Source organism: Rhinatrema bivittatum, chromosome 3 (genome assembly GCF_901001135.1).
Source record: "Rhinatrema bivittatum chromosome 3, aRhiBiv1.1, whole genome shotgun sequence".
In the NCBI taxonomy this organism is placed as follows: Eukaryota; Metazoa; Chordata; class Amphibia; order Gymnophiona; family Rhinatrematidae; genus Rhinatrema; species Rhinatrema bivittatum.
Genome location: NC_042617.1, coordinates 382,246,248 through 382,271,690, shown reverse-complemented (window position 1 = coordinate 382,271,690; position 25,443 = coordinate 382,246,248). Strand labels below are relative to the sequence as shown.

General features: G+C 47.1%; 1 protein-coding gene across 7 annotated transcripts in view; it reads left to right on the top strand.

Annotated features, from left to right (window-relative positions):
- MYO6 (myosin VI) overlaps positions 1-25,443 on the top strand; it is a 527,529-nt gene that overhangs the window by 377,055 nt on the left and 125,031 nt on the right. For all 7 annotated transcript variants that reach the window (XM_029595584.1, XM_029595582.1, XM_029595583.1 and 4 more), the window contains exon 28: positions 12,837-12,997. In XM_029595584.1, coding sequence (XP_029451444.1) covers positions 12,837-12,997 — 161 coding nt within the window. The remainder of the gene's footprint in view (positions 1-12,836; positions 12,998-25,443) is intronic.

Sequence of the window (25,443 nt, the reverse complement as noted above, 5' to 3'; positions counted from 1 at the left end):
AAGACAGTGGCGGAAAACGTAAAACCTACAGTTTTTCTAGCTAAGTCCATTTCTTAGCTGACAAACCATATAGTTTTTGTGTTTTTCCCTATTATTATATAGCGAAATTGGCCTTATAAGGTCATTATATCTGTCAGTCTCAAAAATGATTTATCCAGTTTCATGCTAATTTTTAGCATAATGCCCAGAGTCCTCCAACTCGGACTTTTGCTGTGCCTTCATTGCCCTGAGCACTTCAAATCCCTTCTTCTTTGTATTTTACATAGGGAAACAGTCCAGATCATTTTAAATCTCATGGTGGTCAGAGCACATTGTGATGTCACTTGAATATTCTTATAGTTGCCCTACCATTGCTTAGTGGTGTCTATAGCCAAAAGAAGGAGCTTAGGCATCATAAAATATCCTTTTCTTAGTTTTTCTCTTCATTGGATAAGAAGCGAAATCAACTTCTCCCTGAATATTTGTGTGTTCCTGTTTTTTAAATTCTTTAAATATTTTACCATAAAATATGATAGCAGATAAAGACTATAATATTCATTAGTAAACTAAGTATGATCCAGAAATGTTTCATAGAGAATGATAATGAGGGAACTCTGCAGTCTTCACTGAGCGATGGTTGCAGCCCAGGGCACCAGTGATATAGCTGCACAATGCTTCCTGGCTGGCCTGGAGTAACCTACATGGAGCAACAGTTGCAACTCTAAAGGGGTAAAGTGAGATTGGATGTTGGATTCCATGTTTGAATTAGATCTCTTTTGGATAAATGCATAAATTCGCTGCTGGGCAGACTAGTTAGCAGTGGCATAGCCAAGGATGGGCCTGGGTGTGTCGTGACCTACCCACTTTGTGCTCAGGCCCACCCAGTCAGCATTGCCTGGCGCTGAGAAGAGGAAGCCTGACTCAGGACTGTCGCAGAGTTCATCCTGCATGTCCCTATAAGAGGAGGCCCAATGCAAGGCCATCACGGAGCTCATCCTGTGCGGCCCGATAAGAGGAAGCCCGACGCAGAGCTCATCCCAAGCGACCCGAGAAGAGGAAGCCTGACTCAGGGCTGTCGCAGAGTTCATCCTGCACGTCCCTATAAGAGGAGGCCATCGCGGAGCTCATCCTGTGCGGCCCGATAAGAGGAAGCCCGACGCAGAGCTCATCCCAAGCGACCCGAGAAGAGGAAGCCTGACTCAGGGCTGTCGCAGAGTTCATCCTGCACGTCCCTATAAGAGGAGGCCATCACGGAGCTCATCCTGTGCGGCCCGATAAGAGGAAGCCCGACGCAGAGCTCATCCCAAGCGACCCGAGAAGAGGAGGCCTGACACAGGGCTGTTGCAGAGCTCATCCCGCATGGTCTGAGAAGAGGGGGCCCGATGCAGAGTGTGGCCCAAGGAGGAGGAGGAGGCCTGTTGCAGCAAGGAGGTCCAGGCGAGAGAGAGATCCCTGATAGAGTGTGTGGAAGTGAGGGGCCTGTGTGTGTGTATGTGTGAGAGAGAGGATGGGAGTGAGAAGCCTGTGTGTATGTATGTGTGAGAGAGAGGATGGGAGTGAGAAGCCTGTGTGTATGTATGTGTGTGAGAGAGGATGGGAGTGAGAAGTCTGTGTGTATGTATGTGTGAGAGAGAGGATGGGAGTGAGAAGCCTGTGTGTATGTATGTGTGAGAGAGAGGATGGGAGTGAGAAGCCTGTGTGTATGTATGTGTGAGAGAGAGAATGGGAGTGAGAAGCCTGTGTATGTATGTGAGAGAGCATGGTTGGGAGTGAGAAGCCTGAGTGTGTATGTGTGAATAAGAGGATGGGAATGAGAAGCTTGCATGCATATTGTGAAAGAGAGCATGAAAGTGAGAAGCCTGTGTGTGTATGTGTGAGAGAGAGGATGGGAATGAGAAGCTTGTGTGCATACGTGTGAAAGAGATCATGGGAGTGAGAAGCCTGCATGTCCTCTGTGTGTGTGAGAAAGAGAGAGCATGTGGGAATGAGTCTGTATGTATTTTTGAGAGAGAGAACATGTGGAGTGGAGAAGCCTGTGTGGATGTGAGATCCTGTGGATGTGAAAGAGAGCAAGCATGTAGAAGTAGGAGCCTGCATGTGAGTGAAAGCATGTAAGGTAGGGATAGGGAACCTGTGTGTGAGAGCCTGCATGTGAAGGTGGGAGCCTAGGTAAGAGAGAGTGTGTTGGAATGGGAGCTTGTATGAGGGAGGAAGGAAAGAAGATGGGAGAAGAGAGAAGAAACAAAAAATAAGAGACCTTGAAAAAGGAATTAGGAAAAGACAGACAAGGGGAAAAAGAGACTGTGACCAGCTGATTAGAAAAGCACGATCAGACAGCAAAGGTAAAAAAAAATAAATTATTTTGACTTTCAGCGATTGACATATGCTATCTTTGTGAATGTGCCTTTCTTATATATTTGTATTATTTTTCTTCAGTATTCCACTGTTCTCAGAGTCTGATTTCTTGGGTTTTCCATTTCAATCTTGTCTATGTATTTCTGTTTCTAATTTATAGTTTCTTATTTTGCATTAGGTAAGTAGCTAATTTATAGTTTCTTATTCTGTCTGTGTTGCGCATGTATGACAGAGGTGCAGTATTTTGGCTAGTGTGTAATTTCTCTGTAGGGATTTGTAGCAGTCTGGTTTGTTTGCTCAGTAGGTGTGGTGTATTAGTGTTCTAGGGCCTTGTGTAATGTTTGCCTTGCTGCATTTTCATAGATAAGGTTGCGGCTGTTATGGTATGGTCTAGCAAGGTTCTAGATGTTTTTTTTATAACAGTGGCAGCTTGCACCGCCATGCTCTCTCCCCCCTCCCCCCTTACATTATCACCATCCATTAACCACACATACTCCAATATTGGTGTAAATAGGCCGCAGCTTTTATTAATTATTAACAGAAAACCTCAACTTTTCGGTACCCGAGTATTAGTGCGTTCGTCAAATATTATTATACCGGGCTTCGTACCAGCGTCCGCCATTTTAGCCAGTCCGCCATACGCTCTGACCGGCCCCCCCGCCATGTCCAAGCCATGGGGCCATCCCCCGGGCAGCCCACGCCCACCTCTACGCACTTCTCCTTCCTGCGGCCACGGTTTTCCCACCGTGTCGTCCGGGCCCCTCCTGGCCCCCCTAACTCGGGTACCCCCGCCAACCCTGAATGCTGCGACAATTGTACATTTGATAAATCTCTTGCTAACATTATCTACTAACTACCTCCTCCTGTGTGCCCCTTGTCCTCCCTTTCTTGCCCTTATTTGGGTGGGTGGGTGGGAACGCGAGCGCCGGCCAGCGAAAAAGGCCTGGCCCGGCGCTAATCCCGGATTTAAGCCCCGAGGTCTCGCGAGACCTCAGGCCGGGATTCGCGCCCGATGTCTCGCGAGACCCTGGGCCGAGGCCCGCGCGCCTGCGCGCGCTTCCGATGACATCACCGCGCTGGGGCGCGCCGGCGTCCTCGCGCCTCGATGGGTTCCCCGGGGTCTCTCGCCGGCCTCGGCGCTTCGGCCTTCCGCCGTGCTGTGCCCCCTCCCCCCCGCCCCTCCACCCGGCCAAGGTAAGACCACTCCGTGGGTGGGGGAGCGGGGGTAGATGACCGGCCGGCAAGCGCCCTGTTAATGGGGCCCTCCCCGCAGGCGCTTGTCGGTCTTTTATAACAGTGGCAGCTTGCACCGCCATGCTCTCTCCCCCCTCCCCCCTTACATTATCACCATCCATTAACCACACATACTCCAATATTGGTGTAAATAGGCCGCAGCTTTTATTAATTATTAACAGAAAACCTCAACTTTTCGGTACCCGAGTATTAGTGCGTTCGTCAAATATTATTATACCGGGCTTCGTACCAGCGTCCGCCATTTTAGCCAGTCCGCCATACGCTCTGACCGGCTTCCCCTCCATGTCCAAGCCATGGGGCCATCCCCCGGGCAGCCCACGCCCACCTCTACGCACTTCTCCTTCCTGCGGCCACAGTTTTCCCACGTGTCGTCCGGGCCCCTCCTGGCCCCCCTAACTCGGGTACCCCCGCCACCAGACCGGGATAGTGTTACACTTGTCCCGGGCCCCCCCAACACCAGGGTCCTCCAATCCCCCTACTGCGGCCCAACTTCGCTCAGCGCCTGTTCCAACGCCTCCTGCATCGCATTGTTGAACAGGTCGTACCCGACATCCGATAGGTGTATCAGGTCCGGTCTATACAGACCTAGGCATGGCTCATCTGCCCAATCGTGCCGAATCGTCGCTATGCCCCCCTTCCGGGCCCAGACTTCGATCTGCCTGTTCACCTTCTTGCGCCCTCTGCACCATAGCTTGTCACCCTGCCATTTTAGCCTGGGTATGATCTCCGACCATACTATGGTTGTTCCCTGGGCCATCTCCCTTATCGCTTCAAAATCCCTTTTTATATCATCAATCAACTGTTTAGCTGTAATTTCCCCCAAGTCGTTGCCTCCCAAATGAATGACTATGACGTCCGGCTTTTGCCTTGCGCGCAAGCTGCTCTGTAATTCCGGGATCAGTCGACCCCACTTCATGCCCCGGATTCCCATCCAGGTTACACCGACTCCCCGTGGTGCCAATCCCAGGTGCGTTCCGTATGGTCTCTCCCGAGCCCGCCGAGCCGCCCAGTGCACGAAAGAGTGTCCCACCAACCATACTACCTTCCTCTGGGAGAATGAACCTGCGGGCGAGATATGAATTCTTTCGTTACTGCCCGTTCTCAACCCCTTCCTGCCTCACGTACCTATTTGCTGCTGCCGATCTCCACCTGCCTATCCTTCGAATTACCTCCATGGGCAGGCCTGCCTGCGCCGCACTCGTGGTGGCCCCAATTCTAAAGGAATGCGTACTGAATTCCTCCGGGTTCAAACCCACGCTTTCCACTACCCTTCGCAGTACTGCCGCGAACTGAAATTTGGTTAACGGCACCCCGTCCTTATGGATTAACAAGTGGGCGCCCCCACGTGGTCTGATTTGTAAGTAATTTTCCATGTTTTGTACCGGACAGGTTACCTGTGCTGGCACCCTAGCTAGCCTTATGTCCGCCCCCTTTGCCCTCTGATCGGTTTTCGATTTATGCACCCTTATGGTGATGCCCTGTTCTTGGACTGTGACGTTAGTCTGAAGTATGCCATCGCTTCCTTCATCCGTTTTGGATGCCGCCACTAATTCACTGACCCTCAACGCTGCAAAGAAAGCTGTACAGAAAGCGGCTCTGAAAAGAATCACCTCAAATCTCTCTGACGCTACCTTGGCTACCGCGTGCCATAGACTTACCAATATCTTATGGGTTATTGGCCGCCTCTTGTCCCCCTTCCATACTGTGCTTCTGGCCCAGCCGGCTAGCAGCTTCTTGACCATGAAGTTATCCATGGGGTCACCCAAGCCCTGCGCTTTCGCAAAAAATGCAAAACCCGCCAGTTGATTCACCGTTGATCCTCTGGACATCCCTTCCTCCTTTGCCCATGCCACGAACCTCTCTATGCACCTGCCCTCTATGCGCCCCCCTTGCCATCCCTGCCCTTGCAAAAATGTTTGTACGCTAGAGAACCCTTTGCAGTATGCTTTCCAGGTTGCTGGGGCCACCGATGACCTTAGCAACCCCCATTCCGTATCATTCCAATCTGCCATAATTGTGTTGGCATGGGAACTCCTTCCGCTTCCGCCTCCGGCACCTGTTGACGAAAGAGATCCCACTTAGCCCTGGATAATGTATCCGCCACCTGATTATGGATGCCTGGTACATGTTTCGCTCTTATTGTCATGTTCGTTCGTAAGCCCTGTAGGACCACTTCCCTCAACAACGCGGCCACCGTAGAGCAACGCGCCGCCTGCCTGTTAATCACGGTCACCACGGCCATGTTATCCGACCAGAAAATGATCTTTTTGTTGCACAACCTATGTGCCCAGACCGTGATGGCCACCAGGATCGGGAATAACTCTAGGAATGTTATGTTCTTAACTAACCCGCTCTGCCTCCACTCCTCCAGCCACGGTGCAGCGCACCACGCGCCCTGGCAGTATGCCCCAAATCCCCATCCGCCCGATGCATCCGTGTGTATATCTAGGTCCTGGCTCGACCTCGCCTCCTCCTGCCACATGGAAACCCCGTTAAAATTGTCCAGGAATTCCAACCACATAGCCACTTCCTTTCTAATTGGGCTCGTGATTCTGATGCGGTGTTGCGGCTGCCTAACCCCTTTTGTTGCGTCCGCCAGCCGCCTAAGAAAAGCCCTACCCATCGGGATGACCCGGCATGCGAAGTTCAAACTCCCGATTATGGATTGTAAGCCGACCAACGTCGTCTTCTTGCTGGCCAGGGCCTGCCTGAGCATAGCCCGTAATTTGTTCAACTTCTCGAGTGGCAGCCACTATGTCATGGCCTGCGTGTCTAGTTCGATCCCTAAGAATGATAGGGTCGTAGCCGGGCCTTCCGTTTTTTCTTCCGCTAGCAGGACCCCGAAATCGGCCACCATACCCTGGAATGCCGCTAGTGTTTTTTGGCATGTGTCCGTGCCGGCCGGGCCCACGAATAGAAAATCGTCTAGATAATGTGCCACATTACGATTCCCTGCCCTTTTTTGTAAGACCCATTGCAAAAAACTACTAAACATTTCAAAGTAAGCGCAGGAGACTGAACACCCCATAGGCATGCACTTGTCGAAAAAGTATGCACCCCTAAATTGGAAACCTAATATGGGGAAATTGTCAGGGTGTACGGGGAGCAGTTGAAAGGCCGACTTAATATCCGCCTTAGCCATTAGGGCCCCTTCCCCGCAACGCCTGACCAATGCCACGGCCTCGTCGAAGGACGTGTATTGAACAGTGCACGCCTCCGCTGGGAGGCCATCGTTCACCGAGGACCCCGTCGGGAAAGATAGGTTTTGTATTAACCGAAACTCCCCCGGCTCCTTCTTGGGCACTACTGCCAAAGGTGATAACATCATCCCCGCGAACGGGGGGTCCGCAAATGGTCCCGCCATCCTGCCCAAATCGATCTCCCTATCCACTTTCTGTTGCACTATGTCTGCCAGTCTTGTTGCCGATGAGGAATTCCCGTAACTTATGCCCTTAACTGTCCCTTGGAAAGGTATCCTAAAACCTTGCTCAAAACCTTCTCTCAACTGTTCTGCCTCCCGTCTCCTGGGGTATATGGCTAACCACCCCAGCATGCCTGCCAAACACACGGGGGACGGTGCCTTGTCAAATACTTCCTTACCTCCCCTTCCCATTACTCCCCGCTGCCGTCCCCTGACCTTTCCTCGCACATTTCGCTGCCGGATGCGATGCCGCACATAAAGAGCATATATGTTTGAACTTGCAGTCTTGGAAATTGCACCCCGCCTTATTGAAACGCCAGCACACCCTGCTATTGCCGCTTTCCCCCCACGAATTGCTGCCCGCGCTAGTCGCGCCGCTATGCGGCCTAACCGATTTTCGCGGCGCCCCTGTCTCCATGACCTTACTGGTCATCTGGCGTAGCCACAATCCCACATCCTGTGCTGCCCATGACAAGTTCCCGTTCTCCTCCATTCTATCCCTGAACTTCTCGTCATAGTTCAGCCAGCACCACCCCTGATATTCCTTATAGGCCTCCAATATGGAATCTGCATAACTCAACATCGGGGCGTACTGGGATGGGTCCTCCCTCCCTATGATGCTTATCATTCTTAAGAATGCCCTGGTCCAATTAGTTATGTTCCTGGGCACCTTTGCCTCCCCTTCTTTCTGATCCTCCTTTTTCTTTCCCTTTTTCCTCTCCGCCGCCCCTTTCCTGCCCTCCAATATCGAGAAAATATCAATGTATTCACGCTTTTTTATCTTATTACGTAACACCTTTGGCACACTCTCCCACAGTTCTGCCAAATTGGGGAGGGCTACCGCGGCTGCAGTGGCTGACGCTATCTCCCGCGGTGATTTGACCGGGGAGTCAGCCGCTGCCTCACTCTCCTCGGATTCCTCCTCGGAGGATTCCTTACTGGAGTCACCGGTATTTCTCTTTCGTTTAGTCCCCTTGCCTTTTGCGTCTCCCGACGACGCCGCTGCTTCGCGATGCCTTCCCGGCTCCTCGGCCTGCTCCTCCGCTTCCCGCGGTGTCGGGGGCCGGTTTCCACTCCCGGTGCCGGCCTCCCCGCAGGGTGTGTCCTTCTCCGTCGCCACCTGCACGGCGGCCTCCGCTCCCAGTGTGCTTGCTCCCGCCGTGGCGTTGCTGCCCGTTGGCGCTGTGTACCAGGGCGGTGGGACCTGCCACCATGGAGGGTACATTGATGCTTGCCATGCGTTATGAAAGGAAGGGTTATTTCCTTGGCCTTGCGGTGCGGACGACCCCATTGGAGGCCATGCGGGCCAGCCCCAGGGAGGCATGCTGTATTGCCCTGTCCCCGGCTGCGTTCCTGCGGGCCAGCCCGACGGGGGCGCGCTGCATTGCCCTGCCTCTGGCTGCGTTCCGGTCGCTCCTCCGCTCTTCCCGGCCGTGTCGGCTTCCTTTGCCGGTGTCCGTCCATTCTGGTTCTTCCCCGTCTGCTTCCTGGCTCCCTTGCTGGCCTGAGCTTGCCCCTTTCCTCGCGGCTGAGCGCTGGTCGTCCTGGGGCGTTTTCCCTGGTCTGCGCCTCTCTCTCGCGGACGCTCCGGTCCGTTTGGCGTCCCTGGCCTTGGTTCCGCCGTCCGCGGTTGCCGGTTCGTCCCCCTTGTCTGCCTCGTCTGCGGTCCTGCTTTCACTCCTTTACCGGCCATGATTGCAATCGCGGGTAAGGCCTCCCTGTCCTCGAGTTCTCGCAACTCCCAGTTCTGTCTCCTCCCGCGGTCCCCTTGCGTGGCGGGCCGGCCAAACCCCAATCGGCGGAGAAACAAAGTTTGTACTCACAGTTAGGTCACCAGCTGCTGAGGCCCACCCGGATCCTGCACTGCAGCTTTCCAGGCTTCCGCCCTCTGTCCAGGTCCTATGTCTGCTCCTCCTGCCGCCTCCAAGTGCCGCCTCTCAGTGCCTCCTGGCTGTAGAGGAGGCCGTGTAGATGGACTTGCTGGTTTGTAGCCTGCTGCTACTCGACCTTTTTCCAACGCAGCAAATGCAGGAATGTCTGTGCCCACCGAAGAAGTGGTGCTCCGCTGCCTTGCCTTGCCTTGTACTGCCGCTGGCTGCCTCCAGAGTCCGCCCCCACGTGGCCGCGCCTCGATCTCCGCTCCGATAGCGTTTCCGATCCGCTGTGCCCTTAAGGACACCACCGCGGTTCTCTGTGTCCTCTCAGTGGACGCCCGGAGTGCCTGCAGTTTGCTCCTGGCTCCGTTGCCTTGCCGATCTTTTTTTTTTTTTTTTTTTATTATCGCGTTGCCGCTGAATCCTCTGCGAGGCCTCTCCTGCAACGCGAGCGCCGGCCAGCGAAAAAGGCCTGGCCCGGCGCTCATCCCGGACTTAAGCCCCGAGGTCTCGCGAGAACTCAGGCCAGGGATTCGCGCCCGATGTCTCGCCCTGCGCGCCCTGCGCGCGCTTCCGATGACGTCACCGCGCTGGGGCGCGCCGGCGTCCTCGCGCCTCGATGGGGGGTTCCCCGGGGTTTCTCGCCGGCCTCGGCGCTTCGGCCTTCCGCCGTGCTGTGCCCCCTCCCCCCCGCCCCTCCACCCGGCCAAGGTAAGACCACTCCGTGGGTGGGGGAGCGGGGGTAGATGACCGGCCGGCAAGCGCCCTGTTAATGGGGCCCTCCCCGCAGGCGCTTGTCGGTCTTTTATTATATTTTATAAGAGGTTTGTATTACTTCACAAAGTGCTTGGCAGTGGAGAGAGTTTGTTTTGCTGCTACTGAGGTGACACCAGAATCTGAATATATATATTTTTTGCATGTTTGGTTATAGTATGAGTAATCCTAGTTCTGTTCTGCACCCATTACAAATCTTAAGTTCTTTGATTCTTATGATTATTGCTGTTTTATTGTAGTTATGAAATATTCTGCAGTTTTGGAAAGAGGATTCATAAAATAATACATTGATATTTGTTTTATTACGTGATTGGATCTGATGTTTCTTTGAACTGTTCTTTACTTTTTATCTGATATTGTTGTATTTATAAACTGCAAGACATATACAATAAATCAATACAGATCAATAAGCTTGTTTTTAATGTTGGTAAGTGCTTGAAACAAAATATGTTAAAGCTTCACTCATGATGCATGATGCCTGTTGCAGATTATGAAGAAATCCATTGTCAGCTGCATTCTAAGGTATTATTTATTGATACTAGTAGGGCTCAAACCTATATGCCTACTGCCCACCCATCTTAACCTTGGGCCCCCCAGAAATTCAGTTCTGGCTACTCCACTGCTAGATAGGCCTTTATTTGCTGTCATTTACTATCAGGCCGATACAGTACAGTGCGCTCCAATGCACTGTTAGCCTGCTCTTGGACGCGCGTTTTCCCTTACCCCTTATTCAGTAAGGGGAGGAAAACCCGCGCCCAACCCGTGGCACCTAATAGCGCCCTCAACATGCAAATGCATGTAAATGCATTTTGAAGGCCCTCAACATGCAAATGCATGCCCTCAACATGCAAATGCATGCAAATGCATGTTGATGGCCCTATTAGGTATGCGCGCGGGATACAGAAAGTAAAATGTGCAGCCAAGCCGCACATTTTACTTTCAGAAATTAGCGCCGACCCAAAGGTTGGCGCTAATTTCTTCCGGCACCGGGAAAGTGCACAGAAAAGCAGTAAAAACTGCTTTTCTGTGCACCCTCCGACTTAATATCATGGCGATATTAAGTCTGAGGTCCCGAACAGTAAAAAAAAAAGTTTAAAAAAAAAAAAAATTTTGAATTCGGCCCGCGGCTGTTGGGCCGAAAACCGGACGCTCAATTTTGCCGGTTTCCGAGCCCATGGCTGTCAGCGGGCTCGAGAACCGACGCCGGCAAAATTGAGCGTCGGCTGTCAAACCCGCTGACAGCCGCCGCTCCTGTCAAAAAGGAGGCGCTAGGGACGTGCTAGTGTCCCTAGCGCCTCCTTTTGCCCGGATCTACCGCCGGACCTAATTTAAATACTGCATCGCGCGCGCCGGCGAGTGGCCGGTGCGCGCGCCGGGAGAGTGGGCGTTCGCCCGCTTTCCCGCGGACTTTACTGTATCGGCCTGTATGTTACTTATTGTGGCCGTGTCACTACCTCATGAGCTTACTTTATGCTGGGGTGTTATAATTAACCTAGGGACATTGAATACATACTGTCTGGGAATAGCTGCATTCCAGAGTTGTAGAAGAAGACCCGCTAGACATTGTTTCCTCCCCTCCCACTGTGAGCAGAGGCATGTAGAAGAAAAAAAAACCCTGCTTACTTAACTGATCAGAAGACTTGTGCTGTTGCAGAACCCAGCAGTGCAGGCAGGACTAGCCAATGGGAGGGAGAAACTCCCTTCCCCTCTTATGACATAGTTGAACCGAGACAGGAAATCCAGAAGCCCATTGCATTGTGGGATGTGGTTTCTCCAAATAAGGAGAAAAGAATGGGCTCTTGTTCAGAGACCCCTACCCAAGCAAGGTGGAGGAGAGAGAGAGAGAGGGGGGAATCCTGATTGAGCTGAAAAGGAGTAGAGATTGGTTTCTACCTGCAGCTCCCAGAAGGTGGACAAGCTTGAGATTGAAAGGATCCCAGCAAGGTGGATGTATTGGCCTCCCATCCGGAGAGGGACTGTATATCTGGACAGAGAAAGGCCTACAGTGAAGTCTCTCCTTCGGGGCTGGTTGCTGTGGTCTGCAGGCCAGTGGACTTGAAATAAGTACACAAAGTATACATATAGTTAAGGACAATCCTTCAAGAAAAGAAGAGGGGACATTTATTATTATTATTATTATTATTATTCTCTGTTCCCTGGAGGGCTGCAGCAGCCCAGCCCAATTCAAACACAGACTTGTGCTTGGGGGGTGAGGCAGGGGCAGTCAACTCAATACTGCTCCTGTACCTGGCTGGGCATTGTAAATCCTTGGTGACCTGGGACAGACTGAGAGATTTTGTTTAAACTCACTGTACAGAGAGAGGAGTGGGGATTTTGGAACCAGCCAACATGGAGAGGGCCATAATGGCCCACTGTAAAATATTCACCAGAAGTCCTTTCTGCACAGGTTATTCAGATCTTCAAGGGCCCCAACCAGATGGCATGCTTACCTAAACACTGTGTCTTAGAAATTATTTCTTGAGTATTCAGGGAGATTGGTTTAGGGAACCTTTGTGCTGGTTATAACCAATATTGAGGTGATGTGGTGTATGTAACTGCTTATGGGGTTCCAACTCTATTTGGAAAGAGTGTTACCTGTTTTATTCTTAACTATCATGTTCTGTTATATCAGAATATTTAATCACGTTTCTTTTTTATTGCTATCTCCTGTTCCCCCCCCCCCCCTCTATTTTTTAGTAAAGGTTTATTCATTGATTTCTGTATATGGTCATTGTCAAATTACTGGGGTGCATGCACAAGGTCTAAGGGAGAGACCGGGATAGTGTATCGAGTGGGCACAGGGCTCATCTTCCAGTCTCTATACAGCAACCTACAAACCCCACCCCCACCCCATTCGCATATACCCAAGGGAATAAGGGTGGAGGGGTCTTCTGTGCAGCCCTCTTTTCCTTGGCATCACTATATCCTGAGAGGGGGGTTATGCAATATTTTGTTCTTAGACAGATGTATTAGTTTGATCATTTTGCTTCTCTGGATAAGCATTAGTGATTACAAAAAAATTGGCTGTAAGTGCTACATAAGAGAAAGCAGGACTCAAGCTTGTAAAGCAGTCAACTAGTTTAATGTGTATGGCAATATACTTTTCAGATGAAGGTGTTTAACATTGGGGAAAAAAGAAAGAGAGGTCCGAATAGAGATCTTATTTTTATGCTCAACAGGCTGAAGTGGAGATGCAGCTGGCACTAGACCGAGAAGAAGAGAACCAGAAGCAAGCAGTTCTCGAACAAGAGCGCCGTGACCGTGAGCTTGCCATGAGAATTGCACAGAGTGAAGCAGAGCTCATCAGCGAGGAAGCTCAGCCTGACTTGGCCCTACGCAGGTACACCATGGCTCTCTTCCTCTGCCACTCTTTATTTGCTTTGCAGATGTGATCACAACAGGGAAAACAATATATATTTCCACATCTTAAAGAATGCCTAATAGCAAAGTGTCGGCTGAAGTGTGTCCAAAGTTATTTTCACTGCAGCAGAAAAAGGGTGGAGTAGGGCATTTTAGCACATTGCCCATGCTGTAAGTCACCAAACTCCATTTCAAAATGGTAATTTGCTTATCTTAAAACCTTGCCAGCTGCAAGAGCTATGGTACGAGGCTAGTGCCTCTGGCAAGATACATACTGCAATTTACAACCACTGGAACTGAACTGGACATTATTTATTATAGGAAAATGTAGTGCGTGCACCACATTAATGTCTGACACAGCCCTTAGCCAATTTAACTTGTAATTGCTTTAACCTCTTTCCATTGGGTTTTATAATAGGAAGCAGCAGTACATTCAGCATACTAGCTCTATATTTAACTTTGCAAAATCCCTCTGCCTCTTGCCTTGGGGTTCATGAGTCGCAGAATATCTGTGCTTTGAGAAAAGAAAGGGTTTCCTAGTTATTGATTACACAATGATCAGAGAAGGGTGTCTATTTAATCCTGAAAGCTTCCTAAAACTCAAACAGGATTGTAGGTATCAGATAGGGGTGGGCAGGGAGGGGGGGGGGGGGAGAGGAGACCAGGGGCTGCTGGGCAGGTTGGAGGGAAAAGGAAACAGGTGAGCTGTTGGGCTGAGAGGGGGATAGAGATCTGTTGGGCAGGGGGAAGTGGAGGCAGCGAACAGCTGAGCGGGGAGGGACGGAGCCTCTAAGCAGAGGGGGTAGAGGGGATTGGAAGCTACTGGGCAAGGAAGGGAGATGGGGGGATCAGGGGGCTGATAGGCAGGGAGGGAGTATGAGACAGAGAAGGATGCAAAGAGGAGCAGGGGAAAGAGGGAAGGAGGAGGGAGTGAGTCACGAGGATGCTGGGCAGGGATGGGAGAGTGTGACTAGGGATGATTGAAAGGGAATAGTTGGGAGAAATAAGGGGAAGACTGATGACAGAGTCAGCATAGGGATGATGGGGATGTAGAGTGGGGGACATTGTGAAAGAGCTATAATAATATAATTTTGGGAATGTGCATTTCTTCTCTCTTTGTACCTGGCTTAGTAATTCTGTTTCTAGCACTCCAGTTTCAGCCTGCATAAAGAGTGGCTTCTTGGGATTCATATTTCAATATTTGTCTCTTCATTTATAATTTGTAGTCAACTATTTTATATTTGGGGAAAATCTGTATACATTCTGCATAAATGTCTAGGGTAAAGTTTTCTATTAGCATATAGGGATCTATAGCAGTATTATTTGTTGTGTTTCCTAATAGGACATGCTCTGGTATTTTAGGGCCTGCTATAATATCTGCAGAGCTGCCTTTTCATAGAAAGGATTTTAGCATACTGGGAGTTAATGCTACTATAGTATGGCAGGTTTGCTAGATGTGCTAAGTATGGTGTTTGTTTTTTATGTGCAAGGTTTGTTAGTGTGGTCTTATAATCTGCAGTGTCTATCAGGTAGTCCAATGCAGAAAACAAACATACATATATTACAAGACATACTGAAAAAATGAACATATGAACATCACACATACAAATCATAAGCTCCTAAATCAGAAAATGAGTTCTGCATGATATAAAACAAAAATAAAATATAAAAATGAAATTTAATAGCTAAAATTCAACCAAATTATTAGGAGATGAGAAACACTTTAACCTTTTTTCTAAAAATAAGATAATCTGCGTTATCTCTCCATTTATCAAGCAAGGCAGTCCCTAAACTCAGACCTGCTGTAGAAAAGGCCCTAGATCGTGTTTCTTACAGTTTGAATTATCTGAGGGATGGAACTACAAGCAGATTCTTACTTGGGGATCACAAAGGCCGAGAAATAACATAAGCTGACAACTTAGTAGCCAGACTGTGAGATCTATCACTATAAACTATTTTATGGATAAGTGTTAATTTCTTCAGCTTTATCCACTGATGAATGGGGAGCCAATGCAGTTCAATATCAGAATATTTCTATTGGAAGAATGAGAGCCAGTGTTTAGTCAGATTGCTGAATTCTAGACCAGTGGTAAAACTCTTGGTAATATGTTAAGACTGTCCCCTCTTTTCCCTCCCACGTTCCCCCCCACCCAACCTCACCCTTTCCTTCTCCCTCTGGACATACCATGCTAATAACTGCCTAGGATAAACCTATGTTTATGTATCTTACAGTTTTTTGTTGATTTATATATTTATCTCTCTCTAATTGTTTCTTAGTTTAAACTCTGTACTGTCTTCCATTGCCCAGGTTTTACGCTCCCTGTTTAATGTAACTTTACTTTCTACCTTGATGTTAATCGGTTTCCCCTCAGTTACATTGTAAACCGGTACGATAAGACCTAGTCTTGAGCATCGGTATAGTAAAAGAAATTAAATAAAATAAAATAAGTATATTGACCACTTGTACACTACGTTCAAGTGCTTGAACTGCTTTCCTAAAATCAGTCAGTGAAATGAAAGGCTTCAAATATCTTAGCATCTGCAAATTTACTTAACTTGCAAATTTAAAGTCGATCTGGAATCTGGGTTCCTAAATGTCTTCATGCCTCAAAAAAAAAAAAAGGGCAACATCAAATTATCAAATGCAAATTGTGTTGAAACAGAAACAAGAAAAGATGTACCTAACTGAAGCACAACTATTTTCTCTAAATTAAATGTCAGTTTGTTAGCAGACATCCAGTGACTACCAGTGGAAAAACAGTTTGACAGTGCCGCCAAAGTGGAACTGCCATCAGAGAGGACCAGGGGAGAGAAGTAACTGGATGTCATTGGCATAAATTCAGCGCTAAATTATATAAAGAGGAAAGTGTCTTGTCAATTGACTGTAAATAAACATAGGCTGCCCAGCTTTGAAACCTGTCCAAGTTATAGCGTTTGTGCACATAAGTAGACTCAGGGAGATTAATGCTAGCATTTTATAAACTGTGGCGGGAGCTGCACAGTTTATAAAATACCATGTCTTTCTGCTTTGAAAGTACATGTGTATGTTTCAGTATACATACTTTACCCATTTTATAAACATACATGCTTATATTTTAGATGGCTCAGTGATGTGGAATGCTCAGAAAACAGCCATGTATAAAGAATTTTAAGAAGCATCTTAAGACACTGCTCTTTAAGGAAGCATTCAGTTAAAATTTTACTTGCAATTTCTTACAATATGTTTTTTTTCACACGGCTAATCTTAATTTAGAGCAACGGGTTTTTTTTTTATCTTTAAGCAATTAGATTTATCTAAGCGCTATCCCTGCTATGATAACTTTTGCAGGTAGATTTTGTATATTTTAATCTTTGAGTATGTTTTTGGTTAGCCGGTAAGACTATTGGATTATGCAAACTTCATGGAGTGCCCCCTAGTCCTTCTGTTATCTGAAAGAGTAATTAACCAATTCACATTTTTACCCATTCACGATTTTAAAGACCTCTATCATATTCCACCTCAGCCGTCTCTTCACCAAACTGAACAGTCCTAACCTCTTTAGTCTTTCCTCATAGGGGAGCAGTTCCATCCCCTTTATCATTTTGGTCACCCTTCTCTGTACCTTCTTCATTGCAACTATATCTTTCTTGAGATGTGGCAACCAGAATTGTACACAGTATTCAAGGTGCAGTCTCACCATGGGAGCGATACAGAGGCATTATGACATCCTCAGTTTTATTCACCATTCTCTTCCTAATAATTCCTAACATTCTGTTTCCTTTTTTGACTGCAGCAGCACACTGAGCCAACGATTTCAGTGTTTTATCCACCATTTATTTATTTATTTATTTGGGACTCTTATATACCGATATTCTTGTAACAAGTTACAAATCACTTCGGTTTACATTATAACAAAAAACCTGTGCAAAAGAATGCATTACATTAAAACAAGGATGAGCAAACTTGGATCAAGTAACATGGTTTAACATGGGGGATTAACATGGGGATAACTGGAAGAGATCGACTGCATAAAGAACAGAAAGCTAGAGATGTTGTTCTAGTGGCGAGCAGCATAACTGACTCTGAGGTATAAAAAGACTCTACTGTTCGTCTGAGCAAGAGAAGGCTTGGGTGAATAGCCAGGTTTTGAGCCTTTTTTAAAATGTAATCGTGCATCTTTCGAGCCGGAGATCTGGCGGGAGAGAGTTCCATTGAGTTGGTCCAGATGTGGAAAGCACTCTCTTTCTTATTGATGTTTTGATGAGGGGGGCATGGAATGCCCCCCTCATCAAAATGACACCTAGATCTCTTTCCTGGGTGGTAGCTCCTAATATGGAACCTATTTTTCCCTATATGCATCACCTTACACTGATCCACATTAAATTTCATCTGCCATTTGGATGCCCAATTTTCCAGTTTCACAAGGTCTTCCTGCAATTTATCACAATCCGCTTGTGATTTAACTACTCTGAATAATTTTGTGTCATCTGCAAATTTGATAACCTCACTTGTATTACTTTCTAGATCATTTATAAATATATTGAAAAGCACGGGTCCTAGTACAGATCCTTGAGGCATTCCACTGAGAAAATTGTCCATTTAATCCTACTGTCTGTTTCTTGTCTTTTAACCAGTTTGTAATTCACGAAAGGATATCACCACCTATCCCATGACTTTTTACTTTTCTTAGAAGCCTCTCATGAGGAACTTTGTCAAATGCCTTCTGAAAATCCAAATACACTACATCCACCAGTTCACCTATATCTACATGTTTATTAACCCCTTCAAAAAAGTGAAGCAGATTTATAAGGCAAGACTTGCCTTGGGTAAAGCCATGCTGACTTTGTTCCATTATACCAGGGATGGCGAACTCCAGTCCTCGAGTCCCGCCAAAAGGCCAGGTTTTCAGGATATCCACAATGAGCACACATGAGAAAGATTTGCGTCCAATGGAGGCAGTGCATGCAGATCTTTCTTATGCATATTCGTTGTGGATATCCTGAAAACCTGGCCTGTTTCCTGCCCTCGAGGACCGGAGTTCTTCATCCCTACATTATACCATGTCTTTCTATATGTTCTGTGATTTTGATCTTTAGAACAATTTCCAACTGGCACTGAAGTCAGGCTAACTGGTCTGTAGTTTCCCAGATCGCCCCTGGAGCCCTTTTTAAATATTGGGGTTCCATTATTCACCCTTCAGTCTTCAGGTACAATGGATGATTTTAATGATAGGTTGCAAATTTTAACCAATAGATCTGAAATTTCATTTTTGAGTTCCTTCAGAACCCTGGGGTGTATACCATCCAGTCCAAGTTATTTACTACTCTTCAGTTTGTCAATCAGGCCTACCAAATCTTCTAAGTTCACTGTGATTTGGTTCAGTCCATCTGAATAATTACCCATGAAAACCTTATCTGGTATCTCCCAAACATCCTTTTCAGTAAACACTGAAGCAAGTTTAATCTTTCCATGATGGCCTTATCTTCTCTAAGTGCGCCTTTAACCCCTCGATCATCTAATGGTCCAACTGACTCCCTCATAGGCTTTCTGCTGCGGATATATTTAGAAAAGGTTTAACTGTGAGTTTTTGCCTCTATGGCCAACTTCTTTTCAAATTCTCTCTGTTTTATCAATCTCTTACATTTAACTTGCCAGCGCTTATGCTTTATCCTATTTTCTTCTGTTGGATCCTTCTTCCAATTTTTGAATGAAGATATTTTGGCTAAAATAGCCTCTTTCATCTCTCTTTTTAACCATGCCGGTAATCGTTTTGCCTTCCTTCCACCTTTCTTAATGTGTAGAATATATCTGGGCTGTGCTTCTAGGATGGTATTTTTTTAACAATGTCCATGCCTCTTGCAAACCTTTTACCTTTGTAGCTGCTCCTTTCAGTTTTTTTCTAACTATTTTTCTCATTTTATCAAAGCTTCCTTTTTGAAAGTTTAGCGCTAGAGCCGTAGATTTACTTACTGTCCTCCTTCCTGTCATTAATTCAAATTTGATCATATTATGATCACTGTTGCCAGGTGGCCTCACCAGTTACCTCTCTCACCAAATCCTGTGCTCCATTAAGATTAGATTTTTATTAAAAGATCAAGCTTTGAATCACCCAAAGTGGGCCTTGATCTAAATGGACACAAGTTTTTTTTCAGCTGTGCAAGTAGATTAGAAATAACTGCTGATGTAATTAAGGTAGAATGTGTACAAGCTACCATATTAATCTGCTTTGGTTTATCAAGGAATTGGGTTTCACTGGAAGCTTTAGAATGAAAAGCTTCTACCTTATCCTGAGAAAAACACCTCACTTTCAATTCCAGAATCCTATAGCGGGAGGGCATCATTAACAAATTTTTAACCACACAAGATTTCACAAGGCTGATAGAGAGTCCTGGTTGTTTTAATTTCCACCAACATTGCTCTAGTTTATGGAGTGTATATTTTTCTTTTAGTAAGGACCAAGGAACATTTAAATTGTGATTATTTCACATTGTGCCTGCTGGTGGAGGGAGTTTGTGGTGTTACTGATATAACACCAGAATCTGAATATTGGGATTTTTCTGTATCTTTATACCACATTTTCCTGGTCTCTGCATGTCTTGGTAATTGAGGATCTTCTGTCTCTCTCTCTCTATACATAGCACAGAATAATTGGTAGTGTCCTTCTTTTAGTAATGTCGTTCTGTTTTTTTTTTTTTCCCATTACCACTGTGTCTAGAATGTTCCATGTGATCAAAACTTCTTTCTTTTCTACAGTTCTGTGATGGTCATGATCTCAGTTTTTTTCTGGTACTGTGTTCACACAATAACTGTTCTTTATTATTACTAATATTGCTGGGAGCTGATGGGGGAAGGAGATGCACAGGTGTGTGTTAATAGTTGGTTATTTTGTTTGACTGTTTTCTCTGAAATTCTAAGGTTCATATTCTGATTTCTGGCGTGAGAAGTTGAGAGGTATTCTTGTTCTCAGAGGGCAAGCAGGATAGCATTCCTCACATGTCTGATGTCATCTGATGGAGCCCGACACGGAAAACTTATGACAAAGTTTCTAGAACTTTGATTGAGCCTCTCTGACCATACTCCGGCTTGCAATATATCATGCGTCCAAGCGGGGTCCCTTTAGTTTCTTTTTTTCTGCGGAGCCCAGTGTCTTATGATGAAGTTTAGCCTATCTTTTTCTGGTTCTTTGGAAACTTTTTCTTGGTGTGTTTTTTTTTTTTTTGTTTTTTTTTTTTTTGCTTCGTTGGGAATGTGCAGTCGACGCAGGGTTCCCCAGTTCGCCCCTTATCTCAGTCAGGGTTTTTGACATCTAGATAAGTTTCCTTTCACAGTCAATCCCCCAGGTGGCAGTGCACTTGGTGCTCATCAGCCATTGACAGCTGCCGCCACTATCTATTTCAATATCATGACCCTTTTCTTTTGCATCATGTCATCAACTGGTTTTAAGCGATGCCCTCTGTGCACGAAGACTATTTGTATCATGGAGCCCCATGATGTGGGTTCTGCTTGGGGGCATTACATGATGTCCAGAGTTGCAGCAAGTGTGCATGGATAACCCTCAAAAGGTCTCTGGGCCCGGTTCGACAAGAGGGACTGACTGTTCAGACCGGGCAAGACCAATGCATTGGTATTGGAGGCATCAATATCGAGGGACCTCAGAGCTTCACCATTGGCCACCAAGTCATCGATTCTGGCGATTCCTTCAGCACTGAGGGCTTCTAGGGACACCAGAGACAGACCATTGCCAGCCTCTTCCAGAATGAAGACATCAGGGTCGTCATCTTCGCCTCAGCACTGGGGAAGGACCGATCCGAGCATCGAGGGAAACCGAAGAAGCATTAGCATCAGTCCCTGTCGATGCACTGTGCCAGGCACAGGGATGTCCTAAAGTGACCCCCATGGTGAAAGAGCGCTAATCCTCCATGGATCCCAGGGGTTCACCATGGCCTTCACCAGTCCTGATGTCTGCCACTGATCAGCCTCCTCTAGGTTCTGAAGAAGATTTGGTCACACCTTCTGTATCCCCAGACAGTCCTGGCATCAGCGATCTTTGAAGAGGAGCGGCAGATGCACCTACAGCTGATCATGGAGAAGGCTTTGCAGGCCCTCGACATCAGGGCACTGACAGCACGGGGTCCGGCACCATCCTTCCTTGAACTGTTGCTCGAATCTCTGCACGTTTTCATCAAAGTGCTACCAACACCGCTGCTATCTGTGCCCAGGGTGGTATCTATGCCCGATGGGGCATTAATACCGCCACCAACTGATCTGGTGGTTGTCCCCAGTTCCTGAGAGGAGGAAGCTTTCCTGGCAATGAGGGTGGCCTCATGGTCTGGGCCATTACTGCCAGTTGAGTTGGTTCCCATACTGCTGACCAGGGACCAAGCATCTCTGGAAGCATCCCCTGCCTATGATAGTGAGGATGAGCGCCATTACAATCGCTGGGGGATGATGCCTCAGATGTTTTGGATCCCGACGCATCTTGGCTTCCCTTCAGACCCATCTCATGACAACAGAAGGAAGTCTCCTCTGGAAGACCTCTCCTCCACAGGTTTTGTTGGGTTGATCCCATTTCAGTTGCAAATGGAGGATACCATCACAGGATGCTGGATATTCTCCAGTATGTGGAGCCTCCTAAGGAGATCATGGCAGACCAAGTACATGATGAGGATGTGGGAGCACCCCTCTCAATTTCTCCTATTAATTGGAAGGCAGGCACTTTATAGCATGGATTCGACAAACGACAGCTGCCACACCAATTGATTATAGCCGAATCTGCTCTTAAAAAGGCCAAGCGCACTTGGACCCATTCCTCAGTGCCCCTGGAAAGGATCAGAGGGCTATGAATGCTCTTGGGAGAAAGATATTTCAGGGTGCTATTCATATCACCCGCATAGTGGCCTAGCAGCTCTACTTGGGCCAGTATATGTGGGACATCCTGAAGCAAGTGCAGGATGTGGCTGAGCAGCTACCTCAACAGCAGCAGGACACACTTTGTGCACTCAGTTGCTGGTGCACAAAGGTCTGGAGTACGGGAAACATGGGATCCATTTGACTAACGATGTTTTTGAGATGGCATAGACTGTCTCTGCTGCAGGGATAAGACCCACAGAACTCACCTGGCTGCGGGCCTCAAATCTCCGTTAGGAAGTGCAGTAACTACTTGCTAATATGCTTGCACAGGACAAAATCTCTTCAGAGATAAGTTGAGGGACACAGTGGTCCAAGTTCGGGACCACTATGTGACACTCTAGTAGCTCTCCTCTGGTAATCAGGACCTGTCCTCATTCAGGAGACCTTCAAGGTTTGGCCACAGGAGGTCTTTCTTCCGCCCGAGGAGAATACTATGCTCCACTACCTCAGCCCAGTCAGCAGCAACAGGGCCCTCATAGCCATCCCAGGCAACAGAGGGCCCCAAAATCACAGACAGTGCTCCAGTCGACTCCTGGGATGGAGTTTTGACTGGATCGAAGGGAGCATAACCAAGTCCACCATATCTGTGGTGATGGGCCTTCAGGTTGGGGGCAGGCTGAGGTTCTTTGTGAACTAGTGGCCCAGTGTAACCTTGGACCATTTGATCCTTGCCATTGTCTGTAGAGGGTACAAATTAAATCTATTGAGTGCCCTGCCAAATTGCCCTCTGAGTCAATTTTGGGGATTGGAGGCATATCAGGATGTCTCTTCCTCCTTAACGGCCAAGCAGTCAAGCCTGTTCCACCAGAACAGAGATGGCGGAGATTCTACTCTCAATACTTCCTGATTCCAAAGAAAACAGGGGAACTCCTAGACCTAAGTGCCTTGAACAATATTTTAAAAAGAAAACAGTATTTTGAGGATGCAGTTTTGCAAGAGAAGCAATATAAGCTCTTACGCAGGGCGTACTTGCCTCCATCCTGGCTGTATAGAGTGGGTTATTTAGAATCCGAGCAGTGCAGTAAATGCCAGTTAGACAGGGGCACTTTAGGACACTACTTTCGGGTCTGCTCCACTATATAAACTTTTTGGGGTAAAGTTAGACAGTAGTTGTCTTTTTTGGTGGGCCAATCTGTGGTTTTACTCTCGAGGGTGTTCTTTTTGATATAGCTTCCTCTTTTCAGTTTCAGGGGAGGGAAATGAGTCTTTTGCTTCGGAAGGAGTGTCTGGTTGCAAAGAGGGCCATTCTCTTGCAGTGGCGTGACCAAGACCCTCCAAGTTTTTGGCTTTGGAGGAATAAATTACATGCTTTAATGGAAATGGAAAATCAAACTACTGTGCGATCTTTTATACGTAAATGTACTTTTATCAATGTTTGTCAGCCGTACTTGCAACAGTCATCCCCCTAAGGCAAAAAATATACTAATCAACTACCCCTGAATGCATTTTTTTGTTTCATGGTCTCTTATAATGCATCTTATATTTTTCTGTTGTCATTTATGAAGATGGGAGGTGGGGGGTGGGTCCCCTTGGGGAGGGGTTCATGTATAAAAGTTTGCCTTTGAACAAATGACTGTTCACTGTTGATGCTATGACATGCTTCAGAATCATGTATGTCATATGTTTGTGATATTTTCTTTATTTTTTCTTTCTTTATTTTTAATTTTTCTATACCAAAGTTCCTGTAAGAATACAATCACACCGGTTTACATAATAACAACAAAATTCACTTAGGAGCATTACATAGAACAAAGAAGGCATACAAAATATGAAATGAATTATAACTTAACATATCGTAAACTGTAACTTGTCCTATCATATCAATTAATTAATGATGGCTCTACCAAATAATGGTATATAAAACTCATCAAATAAATAAATAAAATAAATAAATATTTTCTTTAATCAGTTTTATATAAAAAGAGAACAGTTCAAGATATATTTTTCCTGAGCACCATGATCCCCTTTCTGCAAAAAGTGGACTGGTTATGCTCCCTTGATCTGAAGGACGCATATGCGCACATCGAGATCTTTCCCACCCACCGGAAGTATCTCCGATTCATAGTTGGGAAATGACACTTCCAGTACCGCATTCTGCCATTTGGGCTAGTGTCTGCCCTGCAGGACTTTACCAAATGTCTGGCCAAGGTGGCGGCATACCTTTGCAGACTGGGAGTCCATGTTTTCTCCTATCTGGATGATTGGCTGGTCAAGAGCATCTCTCGGGCAGGGAGCTGAAAGGTCCATGCGCTCAACTATCCAGATGTTGGAGACGCTAGAGTTTGTTATCAACTACCCCAAGTCCTGTCTGTCTGTCACATCAGTTGGACTTCATAGGAGCCCTGCTAGTCATAGCTCAGACCAAGGCCTGCTTACCATGCAACAGGCCATCACACTGATGTCCATCGTGGCATAGGTTCAACAGAGCCAGCAGGTATCAGCTCAACATGTTTAGACTGTTGGGCCACACAGCTGCCACTTTACTTCCTGGGCATGCATGCATGCATATGCGAAGCACCCAATGGACCTTAAGATCTCAGTGGCTTCAATTCTCTCAGGATCTGCAGGACTGCATCCGAATTACTCCATCCGTCTGGGACTCCTTGTTCTGGTGGAGGCAAAATTCCAACCTGGAATGGGGGTACCCTTCCAAATTCTTCAAGTTCAGGATTGTCCTAACTATAGATATGCCCACCCAAGACTGGGGAGCCTACATAGATGGAATCCATTCCCAAGGACACTGGTCTACCCAGAATGTCTTTGACAAATCAATTTCCTGGAGCGCTGGGTGATCTGGTATGCTCTGAGCTTTCACAGATGAGCTGTCCAATAAACATGTATTGATCCAGATGGACAACCAAGTGGCGATGTACTCAATTAACAAGCAGGGAGGTTCAGGCTCTTATGTCCTGTGTCTAGAGGCAGTCCAGATAAGATCCTGGGCCCTCTCATGGGATAGGGTTCAGAGCCATTTATCTGGCTGATACGGAGAATGGAATACCGGACAGAATGTGTCGCCCCTTCAGACCTCATGAATGGTCTCTGAACCAAGGGGTAATAAATTGGATCCTCTGCCTCTGGGGAAGCCTAGAGGTGGATCTGTTCATGGCTTCTTGGAATAGGAAGGTTCCTCAGTTCTGCTCAAAATACAGGACACATGGAAAGCTAGCCACAGACTCCTTTACCTTTGATTGGAGCCAGGGTCTCCTGTAAGTGTATCCTCAATGTCTACTGGTTTCAAAGACTTTGTTGAAGCTCAAGGAGGACAAGAGGACTATGATCCTCATAGCCTCTCCCATTTGCTGAGTCAGGATTGGGTTCCCCTCCTTCAGGAGTTGTCCATCCAGAAACTGATCAGACTGGAGACTTACCCAGATCTCATCTCCCAGGATCGGGGTGGGTTGCAACATCCCAACCTTCAAGCCCTGTTGCTTGGAAGTTGAGAGGCTAATTCTACAACTCCTCAATGTTTCAGAAGATGTGTCTCGTGTCCTCCAAGCTTTTAGAAAGCTTTCTACCATAAAGTCTTATGGACT